At 42.4% G+C, this 18,920-nt stretch overlaps 1 protein-coding gene across 1 annotated transcript; it reads left to right on the top strand.

Moving 5' to 3' along the window:
• The first annotated feature begins 1,303 nt into the window (after positions 1-1,303).
• Positions 1,304-18,863, top strand: rereb (arginine-glutamic acid dipeptide (RE) repeats b). The gene is made up of 17 exons (XM_079510526.1): positions 1,304-1,500; positions 2,318-2,366; positions 2,824-2,948; positions 4,320-4,419; positions 4,505-4,603; positions 5,388-5,468; positions 5,595-5,745; positions 5,891-5,983; positions 7,890-8,086; positions 8,993-9,154; positions 9,464-9,574; positions 10,165-11,303; positions 13,205-13,415; positions 13,516-14,221; positions 15,493-15,615; positions 17,077-17,260; positions 17,446-18,863. The coding sequence occupies exons 1-17, from the start codon at positions 1,475-1,477 to the stop codon at positions 17,477-17,479; spliced, it is 3,591 nt and encodes a 1,196-aa protein (XP_079366652.1). The 5' UTR covers positions 1,304-1,474; the 3' UTR covers positions 17,480-18,863.
• The last annotated feature ends 57 nt before the right edge of the window (positions 18,864-18,920 follow it).

The raw sequence follows: 18,920 nt of genomic DNA, 5'->3' as shown, positions 1-18,920 counted from the left end.
TTTGGCTACCTGTGCCGTTTTTGCAAACTGTTAATAAAGTAACCAATCAGACAGCAACATTGTAAAGTTTAAAATGTAGGCCTGCAAAACATGTATGGACTCTGCACTCACTGTAGGCATATAGGCTAGTATTTCCCGAGATTGTAGGCTAATTGTTCCTCTTTTCTATATTATTCTGATTCATCCATATTATTGTATGGCTTTCATGGCATTGAGCCATATGTCGCCATCGTGCAAATGGCGCAATGTGATCTTAAACACATTACCGTCTATCCTCGTGTAGCCGCCCTAATTATTTGGAATCGGGGCTGGGTTGGACTACACAGACAATTGTATGCAAATGTCCCAGGACCCATGTAATAACACATGTAATAACAAGCCAGCCCAATAATAACACCGTTTCCCTATCTGATTCCAAAACCGATCGCACCTATAGGAATGCATGAGTAGCACGACTAACGAACATTTGGGCAAAAACGTCGATTTTAAAGGACTAGTTCGCCACTATAACAAGGCTTTTGTCATGCTTTAGTATGATATCCGTACATGTAAAAAATGTAAATATTTTAATTTGGCGAAACAAAATAGTGGCTGAGAACGGCTCATTTGTGGCAGCGGTGGCCGAACGGATAGCGGCGCGGTCTAGATACCGGAAGGTTCCCAGTTCGAACCAGCCGTCCGACTCGTTAAAATTACCACCGCTGAAATGCCCTTGAACAAGGCATCAACCACTACGATGAAATGTGTTCTATGAGCAGGGCCTGGCTGGAAACAAGTTCTTGAGCTTAGCCCAGATACCCTGGGTAAATATAGATTTCATTTCATTTCATTTCATTTACCTTGGCGGGCAAGGTGCGCTCAGAAAAGGTCCTTTAATTAAGGGGCCCACGTTTGGCTCAGGTTTGGCTAGATAGAGTAGCCTATGGACCATGGTTGGATTATGGATAATGTTTTCCATTATTGTAGTAGTATCAACAAATCAGTGTTGTTGTTTATTAATGTTACTAAAGTAATATTATAGCTTAATATGCATTTTGACGTAGCTCTGATATTTGTATATCGGTAGTTTACAGTGTTGCATTTCAGTAGCCTATGCAAAACAGAAGTAAAAAAAACAACCCAAAAAAAACATACTATTGTAATGTAAGTTTGTGGCGCCAGTCGTGTGCCTGTGTCGTGTTCAGTGAGTGTGTGTGTGTGTGTGTGTGTACACGCTACGTGCGCGTGCGTGGTGTGTGTGTGTGTGTGTGTGTGTGTGTGTGTGTGTGTGTGTGTGTCAGAGAGAGACAGAGAGACAAACTTTGGACTGGGGTCACTGCACACAGCATAGCAGAGCACTGAGAGCAGCCAGTGGCGTAGCTGCCTCCATTTTGAATATCTATGTAATAGAGGGGGAATCGCATAGTTTGTATCGACCAGTGCAGTGCGCTGCGTAGCGTAGTGTCAACAAGCCACATCCAAACATCCTGCGATCATGGACGACCTGTTCAGTCCCAGAAGGTAATTAGTGTAGACTCTAAACTGCACAAGTTGCAGTGTGTTTTTACAGGATCTGTGTGACACACATGTCTGCAGAGGGTTTAGACACTTTGCAGAGCGTTTCTATGGAATACCTCGAGATGTCAATGGTCACGAAGTTGTCTGCTAACAAGCTAGCCAAATAATAGCATACTCGTTAGCTGTAATGCTAGCCCAGCCCCGACTAGCAACAATTCCTGATTAAGATGGCCAGCACTTGTTTATTTTCACAGTGTGCATTTGACAGATTGTCATCGTGTAACAACCATATTATATGCAGTGCGCGCATTGTAGACCGGTCTCAAATCTGATTTCATGACAATCAGGTGTTCGACTCCACTCCAGATTTGACGTGTGTTTTGTAGATTTGCATTGGTCGCGGTCGCTATGTAGGTTATGTCAACAACCATCTTGTGATGATGGCTAACGTTGACATTACTGGTGACACTTGAGCTAAGCTTATGAGGGAGCCAGCTGGCCACTGTCAAACTATTACTAGATGTGGCTCACAGTAACGTGATAGTAAAGTTCATGTATGTTGATTGACTGACACTATTGCAGAAGCATCGGGGTTCGTTTATGTAATAAGTAAAGTAAGTCTTAACTGAGATTGGCTCCTATAATGAAGGGGCAGGATGTGGGGTACTGAGGAGATTGTTTTGTTGATGGAAGGTAATACTCATGTATTGATCACATTAGCCTATATTGATATGTTAAGCAGTTGGTGCTCAATCGGATGCTGCATTGAGCTAATTGAGTAGTGTTGTGAAATATTAATATGTATTTGATGTGTTTGTAGGAGCCTGAACAGCACACAGGGAGAGATCCGTGTGGGACCAAGTCATCAGGTAGGCACAGTGAATCATTTTAGACAAACTGTTTCTTCTGCCATGTAAGAACACAATTAACTGAAATAAATATATACTACAACACATCTGATTTTGATGTGTTATGCTTATGCATGGGTCTAACTGAATCTTCCAAAACCTAGTCGGATATATTAATAAATTAGTAGTAATTAACCCATTAATACCAAGGCCTTTTCTACAAATGCTTTCTAAATCAGTAGTTGTCATACTTTCAAGATTTTTCAAAAATAGCAGAGGTACAAGCTCACAGAAGGGCACAAAGTGGCACGAACTGTGACCTTTATATCTGCTATTTCTTTAATACAAAACAAAAATCTAGAATGTCACAGATACTTTCTTGGTTTAAATGGACATGCTAGCCTATTATTTTTGTGCTCCTATTAGGTTCAAGGTACTGTACTGGTATTTATTTGTCTCCCTCTTATTTTTCATGAAGGCTAAGCTTCCAGAGCTGCAAGCACGACCAACCCCCAGTTTACACACACTAACAGAGAGCGAGGAGTTGGTATGGACACCTGGTGTCAATGACTGTGACCTTCTCATGTACCTCAGAGCAGCCAGGTCAGTGTTTGAACTTAATTGTACATTAGCTAGCCCCGATACGTTCCCTCAGTCCCTACGCTCATCCTTGTAGCTCCGAGATGAGGTTTGATTGATTGAAGTATTTATTAATAGTTTGGGGAATTACAGTACATTTCAAGCACAACTCAATACAAAACTGTTAACTGTGGACGACACCATAAAGCATTACACGTGTTTACAATAGGGTCCACCATTTTCAATTCCTTATAACTTTAGAGACGTACAAATATACACATATACAGTGAGGGGGAAAAATGGGTGGGTGGGGGATTCAGATTTTACCGGAGCCAGTTTCGAATTGCAGCCGTCCGTAGGTGCCCTTTGAGAGAGGTTTTGAAGGAGTCAAGGGATTCGCATATCTTAATGACTGTTGGTAGGGCGTTCCACATTTTTGTGGCATAGGAGCGAAATTAATTTGGGTTGGACATGGTTTGTTGAACTCCCTCTGGTGTTGTGGGTGTGGACTTTGTTGACATTAAGGAAGTATTTAGACAGGTACATGCCATGGGTATCTTGGTGGTGTAGCGAATCTTATGGATCAGACCCATTGCAAGATGCTGTACTGAGTACTCTGTCATCAACCCTAAGCCATTCCAGCCTGTCAAAGTGGGCAGGGGTGAGGTGGGTTCGGGGAGTGAGGCCAAGTAGTAGCCTGACCAGTTTGTTTTGGGAAGTCTGGAGCCTTGTTTTAAGGGCCTTGTTTTAAGGTCACAAATCCAAGCCCTCCCATTGCATTTCAGAAACGGCGCATGGTATCCACAACTTACGCTGCTTACCCTTTTCTGCAGATTTTATCCAAAAAGTGAAGGTCCGTTAACGAGTTAAATTTAATTTAGGAACGAGACGAGCGTTTAAATCGGTCAGCTGCTTCCATGTTTTTCGAGGAAGTCGAAAAGCTTTAGCGCATCCCCAGCGCCTCTCCTGGTCAAATGTGGAATTAGATTTTCCAACTAACTTCAGTTCAGTCGACATGCACTTCCTTGCCGCTTCCTTGAAAAACATGGAAGCAGCTGACTAAACAACCGATTGAAACGCTCGTTTCATGCCGCAATTTGGATTTTCTTGGCTGTTCCTAAATTAAATTTAGTTTAGCTCGTTAACGGACCTTTACCTTTTGGATAAAATCTGCAGAAAAGGGTAAGCAGTGTAAGTTGTGGAAACCATACGTTTCTGAAACGCAATGGGAGGACTTGGATTCGTGACCTCATCTTGGAGCTACAGAATGAGTGTAGGGACTGAGGGAACGTCCTGGGGCTATACATTTGCCAATCATTCTGTTTATATTATTGTATTATGTTATATTTTCTATTGCATTTTATACATTTTATTTTCCCATTATTTATATTGCAGGAGCATGGCAGCATTTGCAGGGATGTGTGATGGTGGATCTACAGAGGATGGGTGTTTAGCAGCCTCTCGTGATGACACCACACTCAATGCACTTAACATGGTGAGGAGCAGAAGGAGCTTATTTAAAAATGACAATAAAATAGTTTTCAGTTTGCAAATTCATGGCTGTGTTTTTCTCATTTCAGTTACATGCAAGCCATTATGATGCAGCAAAAGCACTCCAGCGCCTGGTTAAAAAGCCAGTACCAAAGCTCATTGAAAAATGTTGGTCAGAGGATGATGTGGTAATAATGCTACCTCAGTTCTAATATGTTTGTTAGCTGATTAAGGTTAAATTAATAGAAAATGCATTCATTTTGGTTGTGTGTTAAAGTTCCTCAAGTACTTTAAATATATAGATAAAAAGAGAGAATCCGGGCACTCAAAGTTAAAAATGAGGAACACCTTTATTAAATAAAAAATCACACCCGTGTGAACTGAGTGGTGCAAGGTCTTATATAGCCTGATCAGCTGTGGTCTGACGTAATGTCAGTGACCATGGTAACCATGCTCACCTGTGCACGGACACGTAGGTACACAGGTACACAAACATACAGACAAAGCTGGTTGTTGGAGTGGTTTGCACCACTCAAAAAGGCAACTGCCAGCAGTTGACGTTTTTGATCCGTGTGAGCACCTTTTTATCATTATCACGTCTTGCTATCTCCGTTGAGCACCTTTAGTTTAGTTCCTCTTTTTCTCTACTCCAAATATATTTTGCTAGTGATTTATTCTAGCTATCAGTGTCAATTGTACTTTATTTATGTAAATGAGTGAAATAGGAAGGACTTCAGAATTGAGTCATAATAATCTTTATTTGTAGCGCACTTTTCATTAACATGGAATCTGAGAGTGCTAAAAGCAGAGTTTAAAAATGTCGAGCATCTATGTCCCTTTCCATTTACTGAATACCGGTACTCAAATATGTAATATCAAGTACCTAACTAAGTATTGTTATCATGCGGAATTATGGAACGATCTGTTGTCTTTTAAAGTTAAAATGTTTTGTTTCTGTTCTTCTTACAACAGAAGCGATTCATCAAAGGCCTGAGACAATATGGCAAGAATTTCTTCCGTATTCGAAAAGAATTGCTGCCCAGCAAAAAAACGGTAATTGAACATTCTTAATAAATGAGTTATAATCCAGTGTTTGTTTTTAGTTTTTCTTAGTTTTTTATTTATTTTAGAAACTGACCCTAGTAAATGATGGTGTCTTTAATTGTCTTTTCTTATCAGGGTGAACTGATCACATTCTATTACCATTGGAAAAAAACACCAGAGGCGGCAGGAACAAGGGCCTATCGTCAGCATCGGCGGCAGCCATCTTCACGCAAAGCCAAGACCCGCTCGGTTACAGCCACTGTGAATACGTCCCGATCGCACTCAAGTATGTGAGCACTCCTCTGAACTTCTCATACAAAATGTCATTCTAGTCAGTGCCTGCATTCCATTATTTTGTTGATGTTTGCAGGGTAACATAGTGTGACAATCATAACCATGTCAGTCGTCTAAGCTTGTATCTTCCTTTGCAGTGGACATGAGCTCAGCCAGCGAGGATGATGTTGACAGTGAAGACAGTGAACAGGAAATGAAGAACTATTCATGCAGTCATTGTTCCACAACAAGTAAGTGTTATTCTTAATGAGTTGGGCAGAGTTCAGTAGCAATTGGTCACACAAGATTTATGCGAGTGTTTGAAACCATTGAAAGTGCTTGAATTTGCTGTTGAATTTTGCTAGTGTTTTTTTTACTGGTGCGAAACGATGTTCGTAATGAGGCAAAAGTGACATTGGACTTGAGGATCGTTTAACAAGACTGCAACCTGATTTTTTTTACCTTCTTTATTATATGCAATGTTTATCCTCTAGCGTCACGCGTCGTTGTTGTTTGTCCGTGGCTGTGGTGTGTCCGAGTGAGACACACACGTATACACTGTATTGTACTACTGTACTGTACAATTTAGGCATTTAGCAGACGCTTAATCCAGAGCGATTTACAGTAAGCAAGAACAAAAACATGGTAATACATCAAATACATAAAAATAGTCATGAATCATACGTAAGCTAAGAACCTAACAGTGGAATATCTACAGTATATAATGAAACTATGTGTATACACTATTGAGTGCTATGTCTACATAAAATGCTTTCTAAGTTACATACTGTAAGTTGAGCCTTTGCATATGCCTGTAAGGTCGTCGAAGCTAGGGCAAGTGCTACGGGCTAAGATGGAGTCTGAAGAGGTGGGTTTTCAGACTACAGCAGAAGATTGGGACTAAGTTAGTCTGCAGTTCTGATTGCAATGGGAAGTGCATTCTATAGTTTTGGAGCCAGAAGGGAGAAGAGTTTGGGATGTGTGGAGTGTTGTCCCGGCGTTTTTAGTGAGGGTACTTTCAGCTTCCCTGTGTTGGCTGATCTGAGCTCGCGGAAGGGTTTGTAGGGTCCAAGCAGACTTGCAAGATATGGGGGTGCCCTACCTTTGGTTGCTTTGAAGACCAGCATCAGAGTTTTGTACTCTGCAGGCAGGGACCGGGAGCCAATGGAGGGAGCAGAGAAGGGGGGAGACATGTGAGAATTTTGGCTGGTTGAAGACCAAGCGAGCTGCGGCATTTTGGATCAATTGGAGGGTGCTCTTGCCTTAACCCCGTAAGGAGTGAGTTACAATAGTCATGTTTTGATATGACAGATGTCTGGATAAGGAGCTGGGCTGACTCCTGGGTGAGGAAGGGTCTAAGTGGAAGTATGACGAGGAAACCCCGTGCAGCTGGGCTTTAACGTTGAGCGCGTTTGCACTTCTGCATTTTGGGCACCAAATTTTGGTGCACTTTTCAACTTCCAATGACATGAATAGCGGGGGGGCGGAGCTTCACGCCAGATCAGTCTTTATCCTTTTATATACTCTATGAGGCTACCGTGGAACAGGGGCACACTGTCACGTGACAGTGAGTAGCCAATTACAGCGCTGTATTTGGCCGAAAATGGCTCGTAGCAAAATTGTATAGGGAACTTAATGTGGTGTAGCAGAAGAAGCTGATGATAACATGAGAACGGTGGCCTGTGATGTGAGGGGACAGGTTTTTTAGCAGGGGATTTGGGTTGTTTTGGCGAAAATGGAGTAAAGGAAAGATTGCAAGTACGTCAAAGTTGTTGAATGGAGTCAGAAATAGTGTCTGGCTAGATCTCGCGGGACGGGAGTCCAGGCGCGCGGTGCGTCGTGACGTATGAACATGGAGCTCGAGCAATGCGGAGGGAAAGAGAGTGACGCAGGAGGAGCAGTAAGTACAGTTCGGGGCGGTGGTTTCGGCACCGTTGGCGACGTCACGCTTTGTGTATTTGTGGATCTGAACCGTGCTTTGCTGTTGTGGGCGTGGAATTATGGCAAACGTAATATAGAATAAATTTGGACAAACCTATTCTTGTTTTCTGTAGTTCTATTTATATCAATATCAAATATTAACATCCCTCTTAAAATGCGCAAGATTTTGTTTCCTGAAAATCTGTACAAAACCTAATCACAAAACCTTTTTAACAGCTTCTAAGGATTGGCAGCCAGGAGGCAGGGACAATATCTTACTTTGCACGACATGCCGCACGTACTACAACAAGCATGGCCGTCTGCCACAAGCTCAGAAACCTGCAGACCCTCCATTTATGTTCAAACCTGTTAAAGAAGAAGAAGATGGCCACAATGGCAAGCATGGCATGAGGACGAGACGGAGCAGAGCACCCGTAAGCCTGAAACCGCATCATATCAGCACATATTTATGCTCTTCAACCAGTATTTATGCTCCTAAAACACTGTGTACTTCCCCCCAGGTGTCTATACTTGGCCCACTCCTTTAAACACTGTGTACTTCGCTGCCTAGGTTCCCCCCAGGTGTCTATACTTGGCCCACTCCTTTAAACACTGTGTACTTCGCTGCCTAGGTTCCCCCCAGGTGTCTATACTTGGCCCACTCCTTTTTTTTTCTCTCTACAATAAATCTCTTTCATGAAAATTGCTGATCTATAGTACTATAGACGAATAACAGTTTTAAGTCCAAATTGTATTCTGACCCCTCCACGAAAAGGCGTCTCGTTGTCCTGACCCCTTATCCATCATTTATACATTATGGATAATTAGTGTGGACTTAAACTGTTATTGGTCTATAGTACTCACTATTGTGACATGCCCAGAATAAGAAAGTGGCAAGTCGACGGTTAGATAAATGGATTCATTCTAAAATGCGGTTTTCAATAGATCAAACATGAAATTAGTAAATGATTCTTTATTACATCAACAATCATGTTATACAACATTTTTCAAATAGTATTTCTTTGTCCATAGGTTTTTTTCTTTTTTACAGAAATCTTATTAATCACATTTTCCACAGTGCGCAAGCTAGTAAGATCAGAAATGATGCATTGAACAACTGTGCTATAACATAAATTATTTTATAATTTACACCAGACATCTACTGTAATTTACAACATAGCCTGCGTATTGTTTTTAAATTAAATGTTGCTTTACCAGTTTATTTAGTTTATTTTTCATATATAAAGAGAACACATCTTTGTTGAGAATAAGTAAAGTATGTTCATGAATAACATGGCAATTCTTTAAAAAAAAATTGTATTGTTCTTTTTTTAATCCAGCTGTCATCTTTGAGAAGTGGCCACAAGAGGCTTACAGGCTCTCCCACCAGTGAGGACCAGCAGTCCAGCAGCCAGACCTCCCCGAGTGGAGCAAGTTCTATGTCTAACACTTCTAGAACTTCTTCAGACGGTAAAAATGACTCTCCAAAGAAGCCAAACAAGGTACTTACTTTCTTCACATGATGTAACTGTATAATATATAAATATCATAGTGAAGGCAGGGGTTTTGAAGTTGTTTAGCCAGTTTATATGTCCGTTTATAATCCATACATTGCTGCCAGTGGCCAGTGGCCACCTAATCAGAAATCTAAATAAGTTTGAAACTGTTGGATCTCAGGATGGGATTGTTTAGTATTGTAGCATATAACTACTTGTTAATGATAGAATATCGCTGAAAATATCATTCTTTTCACTGATACTTATCCTGTCTCGTCTTAACAACTATTAATGACATGAATGTTGCATTAACAGAAGATTAAGGAGGAAGCACCTTTACCAAAGACAACAAAACGTACGAGGGAGAATGCCGCTCAGGAACCTGACGAGTCAGATAAAGTTACACCTAAAAGACCCAAGACACAGGTGGGAAAACAGCAGCTGAAGTGTTTGACTTAATGCAGAATACCACTTAAAATTCACTCTCAAAGAATCCATAGTCTAATTTCTTTGCGAGTTTGGACCTACTGTAAACTCTTTCTTTGGTTACTTGTGTTGCAAGTAAGTAAGTAAGGTAAAAACTTCGGAATATCTTCTCATAGTGTATCTAATGAAGCCTTCAAAAATGTTAGTTGAGTGCCCTCTTGTGATATAACTAAATATTCCCAACTGGAAAATGTTGCTTCAATTAATAGGAATTGGGGCTTAATTAAAAAATAGAATTAACTATGACCTTCCCTGGCAATTGACAAGCTTATTGGGACGTGACACGACATCATCAATGGTCCAAAGAGCATATAAAAAAACAATTTTCCAACATTCAAGAAATGATGTGGGTTTCTGTACTTTGACCGGGGAATTGACCATATTCAGTTCACCCATAGTTCCCACCCCTGACTGAGTATAATGCAAGAGAAACGTCCACTGTGTGATCATGGTCAATGGCTTGCTCCTGAAATATAAATCATCCCCTACACTACAGGCACACTAACTGGTGGTATTGTTTGCTCCTGCAGGAACCCCAGGGATTACGGTCTGAGGGGGAAGCAGAGACGGAGGAGAGCTCTGATAGCCGCAGCGCCAATGGTGATGTCAGCAGTGACACCAAAGACATTGACCAGGACAACCGTAGCTCCTCACCCAGCATCCCCAGCCCTCACCAGGGCAACGAGAGTGACTCTGACTCCTCCGCCCAGCAGCATGGCCTCCCATCAGAGCCTGCTGCCCTGTCTGACTTTCAATCCCCACAGGCGCCAACATCTCAGGGCACCCCAACAAATCCCCTGCCGCCCCAGACCGCACCTTCCTCTGATCCTGCCCAGAGTCCCCCTCCCCCTCCTCCTTCTCCAGATCCTCCTCAGCCGGCCTCCATTCAGCCAGTCGACTGCATGGCCCTGCACGGCCGTCCACAGCCCACCTCTCACCCTCCCCCGGGCCAGCCACCTCTCCCTCTGCCCGTGGCACCGGGTTTCCCACCGTCGGCAGCATTTCAGGTTCCCCCGTGTGTTCCTTCTCTCCCTTCCCAATCTCTGCCGCCGCACGGCCCCCCACCTCAGGTCGCGCAACGCCCCCCTCATTTCTCCAGGGAGTCCCAGCTCCCCCAGAGTACTTCTTCCGGACCCCAAATCAAACCGCCCCCCACCACCCCTATCCCACCTTCACACAAGCAACTGCCGCACCTACCTTCTACATCATTCCCCCAGATGCCTTCCAACCTCCCACCCCCCCCTGCTTTGAAGCCTCTCAATTCTCTGCCCAACCAGCATGCCCCAGGTGCCCCTCCGCCACCTCTTCAACTCATGCCTCAGTCCTTGCCCATACAGCCGCTCCCTGCCCAACCTCCAGTTCTCTCTCAGCTGCAAAGCCATCCTGGCAGAAGCAGCCATTCCTCTCACCCACCCAGTGCATCCTCACACCCTGTCCCCTCCGTTGCACCATCATCTACTATTGGTCTCGTTCCTGGTCTCCAGCCCTCCTTCCCCTCTCTCTCTCTGAGGCCGTCGCCCAGCACCCCAGTGGGAGGAACACACATTCAGATCAAAGAAGAGCCGCTGGATGACTCTGAGGAGGCAGAGAGCCCACCACCTCCTCCTAGAAGCCCCTCTCCAGAGCCCTCCGTTGTGAACATTGCCAGCCATGCAAGCCAGTCCGCCCGGTATGTTGAAGACATTTAAGCAGTCAGTTCTGCCAACACAGTTTTAGTTCAGATTTATTAGGCTCCTACACGTAGCATAAATGGTAATACATAACAGACACACACATTCACATAACAGACTAGTATTGAAGTGTTTGCAGGCCAGGGAAAGATGGACAGATTGCTGATATTAAAGACTTTTGAACAAAAAGCCTCAAATCATGAACGCAATGTGCAATTTACGTGAAATCTTTCACAGACTTTCCTACTAGGCTGAGGAATATATCCCACCCTTCTCACATTGGCCTGTTATAGTGCCACCAACAGGTGGATTTTTGCAAACACACATTTTTGGAACAAATTATCCAATTGCCATCCAAGGCGTAGAAGAATTTGAACCCTTTTCACATTGGCCTATTATAGCGCCACCAGGAGGCCACAATCTGTCCTGCCCTGGTGGAGACCTGTGCCCCGAGGGGCACTTTATCTAGTTAATTCTCTGTCACTCACATGAATTGCTGCAAGGGTGCTTTTTGGACACGTGTGGGTGGTGAAAAAGAAATGCATATTAAGCCAAGATGTTGAGGATAACAAAAACGGAAGAGGAGAACTACAATCTATCTAATAATTCTGCATTATTGATAACAAATTGTTAAGCACAAAGCCACCATTCTCACGTTTCAGTTATTGATACATTTAAAATGACAGCAATGTAAAATATTATTTATTCAGCAATGTCAAATATTATTTATTCTCGAGGACAAGCCCTTTGAAGACTAGAATATACAATATTGGTAACCATAAAGTAATAATATCCAGAACATGCAAACTATTTACACAAGAGAACATAGTTGAACTAGAGTCAACAGTGATACATCACAGGCCACCACAAATGGTTGTGCTTCTATAACTTTATCACAACAATGACGATGTGTTTAATCACTGGGAGTACTTGTGCTCTCTGGTGGCCAAACAGGGAATTCACTTGAGACATGTTGGCCAAGTACCATTTCTGAACACAGTCAGCAAACTGACTCACCTCCCACAATTTACATTGCTTAACCCAGGGGTTCTCAACGTTTTTGGCCGGGGACCCCCGGAAATGCTTTGGCAATGTCTCGGGACCCCCGCCCCGCCCCCTCCCGACCCCCAATATAAATTGACTGCTACAATAACCTTAAACCATTTTGGGCGGGAACCCCTTTTGGTGTTTTAAGCATTGTTATAATTTAGCTATTGAAAAATAGCAGATCTACAAGCTCATAGCGCGCCACCGAGTGGCGCGCTACGAGCTTGTAGGTCTGCTATTTTTGAAAAATCGTGAAAATAAAATGGGGACCCCCTAAAATATTTTGGCGACCCCCCGAGGGGTCGCGGCCCACGGGTTGAGAACCCCTGGCTTAACCCATTAAGACCTGAGGCTGATTCTAAAAATGCCTTCTAAAAGCAGTAGTTCTCACTTAAAGAAATGTTCAAAAATAGCAGATGTACAAGCTTGCTGTGAGCTTGGTATTCTCGAATAGCCAACGCCCTAATGGGTTAATGCAGGCAGTGATGCAAATGACCTGCATCCTGCTTCCATAGACTCACTAAATTGAGAAATGATGCAATCATGTCACCCTCCGGGGATGCAATACTGTACTCAGTACAGTATTGCAGTAAAGCCAACGACTAACGTTGTTGAAGTAGGACTGTCCCTGCGACCCATCTAAAAGACTACCCCTGGGTTCCGGGACCCATTACATCGAAAACCTATTTAGATCACTTTATAGGACAAGTAAAATAACATTAACCTGGCAGTCCTGGTCTAGGCTACTTATCATTTTAGGAAATCGTTCTTTTCTGGCAGTAACAATGCAATTTCCTATTGTTTAAGGAATTACTTTTTTTGCATGATTTTCACACATGTTGTCAATTTCTAGGTTTATCAAACACTTGGACCGAGGCTACAACTCCTGCGCCAGAACAGACCTGTTCTTCACTCCACTTGCATCATCCAAGCTGGCCAGGAAAAGAGAAGACGCAGTGGAAAAATCCAGGAGAGAGGCTGAGCTTAATGCACGTCAGGAACGTGAGAGAGAGCGGGAGAAGGAGAGAGAACGAGAGCGCGAGAGAGAGGCAGACAAGAATGCTGTGAGTATACCGCTCCTTATGTCTCTTTATTCTTCCTCTGCTTCTAATGCATCGTGTTTACTATAATGTGTTATTGCAACTACTCCTGCTTGTCTTACAGAGAGCTTCCAGCTCTTCTCATGACAGTCGCATGAGCGAGCCTCAGATGTCAGGCCAAAGCCACATGCGGTCGTCCTTTGAACAGCCCCCCACCACAGTGGCTGCCGTGCCCCCCTACATCGGACCCGACACACCTGCCCTGCGCACCCTGAGCGAGTACGCCCGGCCTCACGTCATGTCCCCCAGCAACCGCAACCACCCTTTCTTTGTGTCACTGAGCCCCGGGGACCCCCTGCTGGCCTACCACATGCCAGGTCTCTACAGTGCCGAACCCAGCATGCGAGAGCGGGAGCTCAGGAACCTCCGAGAGAGGGAACTCCGAGAAAGGATGAAGCCTGGCTTTGAGATGAAACCTCCAGAGATGGAAACCATGCACCCGTCAGCCAACCCGATGGAGCACTTTGCCCGACACGGGGCGCTGGCTCTTCCACACATCGCTGGACCGCCGCACGGCCACCACTTTGCTTTTCATCCGGGGTTCAACCACCTCGAGCGAGAGCGGATGGCAATGGCACAGCAACAGATGCGCCCAGAGCTGAGTTATGCCGAGCGACTGACCGCAGAGAGGCTCCATGCTGAGAGGATGGCGTCGGTCGCCAGCGACCCTGCTGCCAGGCTGCAGATGCTCAATGTGACGCCACACCATCACCAGCACTCGCATATACACTCTCATCTGCACCTGCATCAGCAGGATCCACTCAACCAAGGTGAGAAAGTATTTCCTTTTTTGTCAGGTATTAAACCACTTTGAAACCACCTGACTAATGAAAGCTATACGACCTGTTCTAGCCCTAGTCATACAGTTTGAAAATGCGGGTCCGACGTGCATTAAGCCATTAACGTGAGGCTGTGACACACAAACATAAGTTACTAAAATAATAATCAGACTAATATGGGGGGGGGGGGGGGGGGGCACACACAAAAGAGACAATAACAAACAACTGCTGCGAGGCGGGAGGTTGTGCCACACAAACATACACGTTACTGAAATATAAATAATCATACTAATATGGGGGGGGACGGGGGGGGGGGCGACAACAGCACTTCTTTCACCTGACAAATATCATGTGAAATATCTATGTGATCATTTCTTGTTTTGTTTTTTGGAAAAAAGTGAATCAAGGACGGAAAAAAACAGAAGGAAAAAACAGTACAAACACACAAAACAAAAGAAAAAAGCAAAATTTTTCTGATATTACAGATTAATATTTGAATTCCTCATAGCTTGACCATGGGCTGGAGGAAGAGATCCCACTTTTCCACTTGTTGTGAAACCTATCCTCTTGTAGTCCTTCATTCCTGAGTATGAATGTTAGCTTTTCTGTGACGTATATTTCCCCAGTAATGTCCATCCAATTGTCTTTGGTTGGTGGGTAGCATTTCCTGGTTTTAATGGGTTAAATGGCCTACATCTAAATCATGGAGCGGTTGCGCAAAGACCCGCCCAGCAGCACTGTTTAATGCAATGTATTTGTGTGTGTTATAAGTATTTTTGTTGAATTACTCATTACAAAGTTGTAAAAGTCAACAATATGTATATCCATAAAATAAGCAAGCAGCACCCTAGCAGACGATACACTAGTTCTGTCTTTCAATCATTTTATTATTATTGTTGTTATTAATTTCTAATGTTTTGATAATATGCCAGATGTATGCATATGACGGTATAGAGTTTCATGTGACGAGCTTAAACTATAGTCTATTTAATTATTAAGAAGAAGATGATCAGGTAATGTAATTGTGAAAATAATAAAATGATTGAAAGACAGAACTAGTGTATTGTCTGCTAGCGTGCTGCTTGCTTATTTTATGGATATACATACTGTTGACATTTACAACTTTGTCAACAAAAATACTTATACACGCACAAATAAATTGCATTAAACAGTGCTGCCGGGCGGGCCTTTGCGCAACCGCTCCGGCATTGGAAAAGCCATCTTGCGTCACACTAATAATGTTGGATCATCACCACCACCAGGTGGCCCTCATCCTCTGGACCCGCTGGGAAACGGACCACGTTTGGCCAGGTTCCCCTTCCACCCCAACCATCTACTCAATGACCTGCCTCATGATCACGAGATGCTTCGCCACCCCTTGTTCGGTTAGTAACCTTAGTCATTTATACCATCTAAAATAGATGTCTTGCTTTCTTTGGTCCCTGGTCGTGGAACGACCTGCAGACTAGACTAAAATTGGCCTTGAAAGTTCCCTTGAGACGTTTCAAATGGATCACCTCTTACGTACATGTTCGGACAGGTATTAGCCTCTAGGTTAGGCTCATATATTTATGCACTTCTGTATATATTGTACATTTCTAAAATAATGTAGCACTTTTTGTAGATTCTTATTGTATTTGTAGGTATTCTGGAGGATAAACATGGATGTAATACATCCATGTTGTCTGTATTCTGTAATGTTATGTATTCTGTAATGTTATGTATTGTGGTAGCACTAATTTTATTTCTGCCTCTTGGCCAGTTCCCACTCTTAAAAGAGATTTGTCTCAATGTGTTTTTGCTGGTTAAATAAAGGTTGGATAAATACAAATAAATAAATAAATCTATAGAGGGTATGCGCATGCTTAAAGTGAATGGCACGGCAACAGGCAAAGTGAGTTTAACATTGTTTAATGTTGTTTAATACAATCAAATAGGACTTTTCTGTTTGGATGTATGGGCTGTCAAGGCCAGAAAGTAGTTTTTTGCCACTCAGTAGGCGTTCCTGCATAACTTCCGGGTTTGATGATGATGACACGCGCATACCCTATATACCAGAGAATCCCAATCTGTGGGGCGCGAGGGTATTGGAAGCAGGGCCCCAAATAAAGTCATGTTAATAAATTACTGAATGAATATCGATTATTCTTGAAAAATGTGTTTTCATTGTGATACAGATTCATAGGATCCTAAAGTATGCCATTGATCCAAGCAGAACACAATCAATTGTTTATTTTAATTGATCATTAAAATAAACGCTCTGAAAATGCTCTCTTAAAAGCTATCAAGATTAAAACTATTAGTAAACTATATATACTAGTTGACCAGGGTCTGCTCTTTCCCCCCATCTCTTTGCTGAAAATAGCAGATGTACAGTTTGCTGAGGTTTGCGTGATCTGCGCAAAAGGACAGTTAACCCATTTTGGGCGGGAACCCCTTTTGGTGTTTTAAACATTATGTTATAATTTAGCTATTGAAAAATAGCAGATCTACAAGCTCATAGCTTGTAGGTCTGCTATTTTTGAAAAATCGTGAAAATATTTATTTCAGAAAACTGGAGGATTTAGAAGGATTTTTTTTAAATTTTGAGGTCAGGCCTAAATGGGTCAAATAATAAGGGACAATATCGGTGGCACCCAACTGTACAAGGCTACAAGCTCACACGTGACATGGTCTGAACTTGTATCTGTTTGTGGAGAATCTTAGGATACTAGTGGTTAATCTAGCTATCACCATATTCAAGTGCAGTAGTACACAGTACACTATACACAGACCAAAAGACGTAATACTCACCTCTGAGTCCACGTATTTCATTTAAAGCTTGTTTGCCCTTGCATGTGGTCTAGGAGCTGCATATCAACGAGAGCTGCAGCTGCAGGGCCACATGCCCCAGATGTCTGCTGCACACCAGCTACAGGCCATGCATGCACAGTCTGCAGAGCTGCAGAGGATGGCTATGGAACAGCAATGGCTGCATGGACATCATCACCTACACGGAGGCCCTCTACCCGGGCAAGAGGATTATTACAGGTAAGGTGTTTAGGTCGATTCATGTAGTTCTTCTTTTTAAATGCATAATGTGTCATCTTGAACTATATGGGAAGTCATCAATATTTGCTCAGTGATCTGTGTAAAATATGACACGTGTGCGTGTGCGTGTGTGTGTGTGTGTGTGTGTGTGTGTGTGTGTGTGTGTGTGTGTGTTCGTTCTAAAGCCGTTTGAAGAAAGAAGGTGACAAGCCATCATGAGCCCCCAGATGGTGCATGCCATAAAAACCTATACTATACCTAATGAATAGAATACTGTGTACTTTGAAAACTGTATAAGAGAATATGTGTGTCCTTTGTTTTGTTTTAATATATTTCAAAAAAGAAAAAAAGATCTTTGAAACTGTATGCTCATTCCTTGTTCAGCACTTAAAGAGAATGTCCAAGTTTGTCTGCAATTTTCCTATTGATAGTCTAGTTTTAAAAATTTATACTGTCTTTATCATCAAAATGATTCCAATCGCACGTGTTAATGAGGGATATGCAGGTAGGGAGTTTTCTTAAACCCACTGAAGCCGTTTCATATGCAGTAAGGTATGCCAAGATATGTCTCTCTTAAAGGATATGAAATAATCTAATAGACTGATTTTCAGTTTAACTGTTGCTTTTGATTTCTACCTGAAACACTTGTACAGAATTACATTTTAATCAGTGTTTGAATGACTGACTTTTAACAACCTAGCATGATTTTCTTTTCTCAGTTTTCACTGAACTTAGCAAGTTGCATTGGTGTGTGCATAGAATTGGAAAGCATAGTAGAGATCCATTTTATTCGAAATCTGCTAAATATTTGTCTAAATCCTAAAATTTTATATTTCAAGATATCTTTTCACAGTGTAACCTAAGCTTTTACTCATTTTTGAGATTGTAAATGTAAATATGTGTTCAACCTTCTATATTATTGATATTACAGTAGATGTGACCTTGGCTTTCAGCTTGGCACAGTAAAAGTAACTCATTTAGATAAATACAGTATATAGTGTTACTAAGTGAAAGAATTGTAAATTGGACTATCACCTGTGTCACCCCTAACAGAAAGTTGCAATGTATCCACAGTGTTTTAATGATCAGGACAAAGAGTATTAGTATGAAATTAACACCTGTTATCCTAACCCAATTAAAACTGTTTCAAATTTTACTATTTATGTGAAATAATATGGTAAAAAGTGTATACATTGCATATTTATTTCAATAAATAATTCTGCAATAACACAAACATGAACCTGAATATAATTATTTATAATATTCTAATCCATGCCAAAGGAATGCACGGACCACAACTACGTCTGTTGCATACATATTTTCTAATTTTCAACATTCATGTTAAGCTTGAAGGTTTGAGTTGCTCCATCTTGCCACAGCCTCATTTTAGTTAATCTTGGTGCTATGTCAACATGAAGTTTCCCAAGGACATTTATGTGAAATGCTAATGCTCTAGCTGCTATTTATTCCTGCTTCCCATAGTATGATTGATAGACCATGTTCAGATCCTCATAGACATGTCAAATGTGCAGGGAAAATCCGAAATCAGTTGTCAGTCTGTGAATATGCCAGTGCTCAATACCCATGTGCAATTTTAGATCGATTGGACAAGCTATTGATGGATATACAGACCGACAGAGCTTCTCAATGTACAGACAAG

This window comes from Electrona antarctica, assembly GCF_951216825.1.
Source record: "Electrona antarctica genome assembly, chromosome: 9".
In the NCBI taxonomy this organism is placed as follows: domain Eukaryota; kingdom Metazoa; phylum Chordata; class Actinopteri; order Myctophiformes; family Myctophidae; genus Electrona; species Electrona antarctica.
The sequence above is the reverse complement of the archived record's forward strand: the minus strand, read 5'-3'. Positions and strand labels throughout refer to the sequence as shown.